Source organism: Equus asinus, chromosome 2, assembly GCF_041296235.1.
Source record: "Equus asinus isolate D_3611 breed Donkey chromosome 2, EquAss-T2T_v2, whole genome shotgun sequence".
Taxonomy (NCBI): domain Eukaryota; kingdom Metazoa; phylum Chordata; class Mammalia; order Perissodactyla; family Equidae; genus Equus; species Equus asinus.
In genome coordinates, this window is record NC_091791.1 from 58,457,329 (window position 1) to 58,461,311 (window position 3,983).

General features: G+C 60.5%; 1 protein-coding gene across 1 annotated transcript; it reads right to left on the reverse strand.

The window, feature by feature from the left end:
- Positions 1-663: 663 nt before the first annotated feature.
- Positions 664-2,069, reverse strand: NEUROG3 (neurogenin 3). Its single transcript, XM_014862778.3, has one exon. It carries the CDS (start codon positions 2,067-2,069, stop codon positions 1,422-1,424), a length of 648 nt encoding a protein of 215 aa, XP_014718264.2. The 3' UTR covers positions 664-1,421.
- Between the last annotated feature and the right edge of the window lie 1,914 nt (positions 2,070-3,983).

The following is a 3,983-nucleotide window of genomic DNA, read 5'->3' on the forward strand; positions in this document are numbered from 1 at the left end:
CAAGTCACGACACCACCGTCTCAGCGCAGCTGCGTAAAATGCGCTCAGAAGATGTGCTAGGTCTCTAAGCACTTTGGGAAAATTCCCAGGACGCTCAGCCCACCGGCGGTTTCTGAGGGCCCTGACCCTGCCGCGGGGATGTTACTCCTTTCCTTACCCAAATGCGACTAAATCCGGGCTAGCGACATACGGGTCAGGGCCAGCGCGCCAGTGAGTGGTCCTACTTGGAGACTTGTCTTTCTTCTAAACCACTGTTTGGAGTAAGACAAGTCGCTGCCCCATAAATAAAACAAGGAGCCTGGATCAATGATTTCTTAAGAGCCTTCCCGCTCTTACTTTCCGAGAGTGTACAGCTGATTTGCCTCTGAACGCCTCTTCCCCGCCTCCAGCCCGGCGCTACAGTCTCTGAGCCCAGGCCCGAGGAGGCCCCAGACCCGCAGAGTCTCAGAGTCTCGTCCCTCTGCTCGGACCGAACACCACCCCCCCACCCCACCCCCACCCCTCCTCTGCTCACAATCGAGTTACCTTACTCAGTCTTCTTGAGGGTCCTTTTTTTATTCGCTCAAAATCTCGTTCACCAGTCCCTAAATAATCTATGTACAAAATATAGACTTTTCCCGCTGTGAAATCTCATCAATAAATACAAACGTGTAATACGAGGGAGGGGGCCATATAATTTACAGTACCAAAATTCATTTCGAAAGATATCATATAATTTACAAAGTGATTTTCTTTTTTTTAAGACAACGGCGCTCCAGGACTCAGGGAGGCGGGGGAGGCGCTCCCCCAGCCGGGTTGGCGCTTTCTCAGTTCACAGCCTGGTGTCCCGCCCCCGGGAGGGCAATGGCTCCGAAGAAAAGTGCACGAGGAGAAGGCAGAGGATCGCCTTCGTGGATTAAGGCAGAGTGGAGCGGCCGAACCCAGGACTTGCTGGGGACCAGAGGAGGTCAGCGGCGTGGTTGGGGAAGAGACGCTGGGTGAGAGGAGCAAACGCCGAGAGACCAAAGATTGGATTAAATCTCATTGGGGGAAGAGAGGTAAGAGGCAGACCGACAGGCCGACAGACAGACTCTAGTGAGGATGGGGTGGCAGGAGACGGTGGGCGTCTCGGGCTGTGTAGTGCTATCATTGTCGTCTTCTTTGCACGAGATATTGGGGTGGCCGCAGGGAGGGGGCCCAGAAGGCGCGCAGCCTGCAATGCCCGTTTGCGCCGGCCGCGGCAGAGGGTTGCAGTTGGTGCGAAGCAGAAGACCAGGGGATGGAACCCGGCCTCCACCTCTGCAGGCGCCTGGGCCCGCCAAGGGTCAGTGAGCCAAAGGCAACAGAAGCAAGTTCGCGTGAGGGCCGCCGCCCCGCACCCTGACGGCCTCCGCCCCTTCCCTCTCTCCCAGCACCCACTGCCCAACGGCCGACAGCCTCCTTCATAGAAAGTCTGACAAAGCCAGGGCGCCGGGGCGCAGGCAGGCAGGGGAAGCAGGCGCCTGCAGCCCGGGGCACTCCTCCAGGGAGGCGGCTGGGCTCAGGCTGCCCGCCTGGGAGACCGGGGAGTAGAGAGAGCTCCAGTCTCCCGGGGAGCCGTCGTCCGGGCTGCCCAGCTCCTCGCAAGACGGCGCGGGCGGCTCCAGCCCGTAGAGGCTGTGGTCAGCTATGCGGAGCGTCTGCGTCAGCGCCCAGATGTAGTTGTGGGCGAAGCGCAGCGTCTCGATCTTGGTGAGCTTCGCATCGTCGGGGAAGGTGGGCAGGACGCCGCGCAGCGCGTCCAGCGCCGAGTTGAGGTTGTGCATCCGATTGCGCTCGCGGTCGTTGGCCTTTTTGCGCCGGCTCCGTCGCTGCTTGCTCAGAGCCAGCTCGCTCTTGGGCCGGCTGCGCCCCCCGCGCCGAGCCCGGGGCTTCCTCGCCGCCCCTCGGCAGTTGCCTCCTTCCGCCTCGGCGCAGTTCCCCTGCACGCGAGTAGGGCTGGGCGGAGCGGACGCGACGCGGGTCACTTCGACGTCCGAGGCACCGGGGAAGGGCTGCTCTGTCTCATGGGTCACTTGGACAGCTCGCGCACGCGAGGGATGAGGCACCATCCTGCAGTGGGGTAAGGGGTACGGGTAAACCTAGGTCGGTTACCCCGGCTCAGTTCCCGATCCCGGGGCCAGGTAGGAAAAAACAGAGAGCCAATCTCCGCCGGATCAGAGGACCCCTTTTCCCTTCCGTCCGCCCCTCTGCGGCCTCCAGGTGTTACCTTGTTCTCGGGCGCAAAAGGCTAGAGCAGCGGTGAGCTGAGCTGGCCTTTTCGTCTGCAAGTTCGGTTGAGATGCTGCGCCGCTGCCTGGGAGTTCCCCCAGCTCCAAAGAAGAAGAGAAGCGCAAAGGGCGTCCCGGGCCTCTGTTGCTCTCTGTGGGCGCGGATTTCCTGAGCTGCGAGTCGTGTGCCCCTTGGCACGCTTTATCTGCTCGGCCCGGGCCAGGAGCGTGCCTGCCCCGCGGCTGCCCGCGCCGCCGGCCAATCAGCGCCGGGGCCGGGGTGCCGCGCCACGCGAGCCCGCTCCTCCCCCGCGGGGCACAGCTGGATTCCGGACAAAGGGCCGGGGTCGGGGGAGGGGAGCGCCGCTCTCTTTGCTTTCTCCTCGCGGGCTCTGTCCCAGCAACTCTCGGTTCCTCAAAGAGCCTCGCCCAGTGATCAGAGCCTTGTCTGGCTCGCGTCTGGCCGCCCCAGACCGCTTTGCTCATAGTCTGTCTTTCCTTGGCATCTGTCCAGACCCTCTCATGGTACCCTGAAGGGGGCTTTGGGAAGCCTGTGGAGAAGGTTAATTTCCGTGTGTTACACGTGGGGAAATTCAGGCTCAGAGAGGGAGGCGGCTTGCCCCAAACCACACTCAAGAGACAGCACAAGGAGCTGGGTGTCCTGATGACCAGCTTGGAGGAATGTCAAGTTTCCATGCCACCCTGCTCTCCTGCACTATGGGTCACGTTAGGAAACACGCACAGGGTGATGTTTCACTGATCCTCTCCATTCTGAGAAGGGGATGAGGCGACCACAGAGAAAGATCCTACTATGTCCCTGCCACTTAGAGATCTTCCCCTGGGGTGAGGAGCCCCCAGTCTGTGCTGAGAGGACACCTCACACTCCTTAGTTGGAAGCGCTTAGAACCTCTTCCGGAACCCCCCATCTGAAACCTAAGAAGTGTGTATCCTGCCCCAGAGGGGGAGGGTGGCTGCAGTGGGACTCCCAGGGGACGTTCCACCCCTACCAATCATGGACAGTACCCTAGCATTCGAGTCAGGGCCTGGAGCGGAAGAGCTCAGGTGAGGAGAGGTCAGGAGGGGGCCGGGAGTTCACCACAGCCCTTGTGTCTTTTAAATGCCCACTGATTGCTGGTGCTGCAAGAAGCAGGTCAACTGTCTTTCTCTTTAGTCCTCCTGTCCAGTCACAAGTGGGCGGGAGCTGCCAGCACTGCCTGGTCCAGGCTCCTGGACCCAGTATTAGGCAGAGCTCAGGTGATGAGAACCGGGCAGGGACTCTCCAAGGCCCCTGTTAGTGCCTGTCTAGAAATCTTTCCAAAGTGAGTTTGAACACATCATCCCTCTTTTCTTCTCCCACCCCTCCCTTTTGTCCCCTCCTCAGACACCTGGTGGTCTTCTGCTTCCAGTCACACAGGGTGAGGGGTCTGGGCTTCCGCGACTGCCACGTGTGCTGGGGGAGGAAGCTGAGGCAGGGAAGACTGGGGCCCTGGTTAAGTCTCTGTAGATGGCTAACGCTTCACTTTCTGGCAGATCCAGAAACCCTGACTCTCCCAGAAGCTGGTGGAGGGGGGCAGGATCCGGCCAAGAAACGGGATGGGGTAAGTCTGCATAGCTGCCCTAGTGACGGCCTCTTGACACGGCCCAGGCTGCTTGGAGGGCGAAATTATCTCCAAGGCAGAGAGAGGATGGCTATGCTTGGGAGCCAGGGAGAGGGGGCTCTAGGACTGTGTGGGAATAGGGGCACTGTCCTCCCCC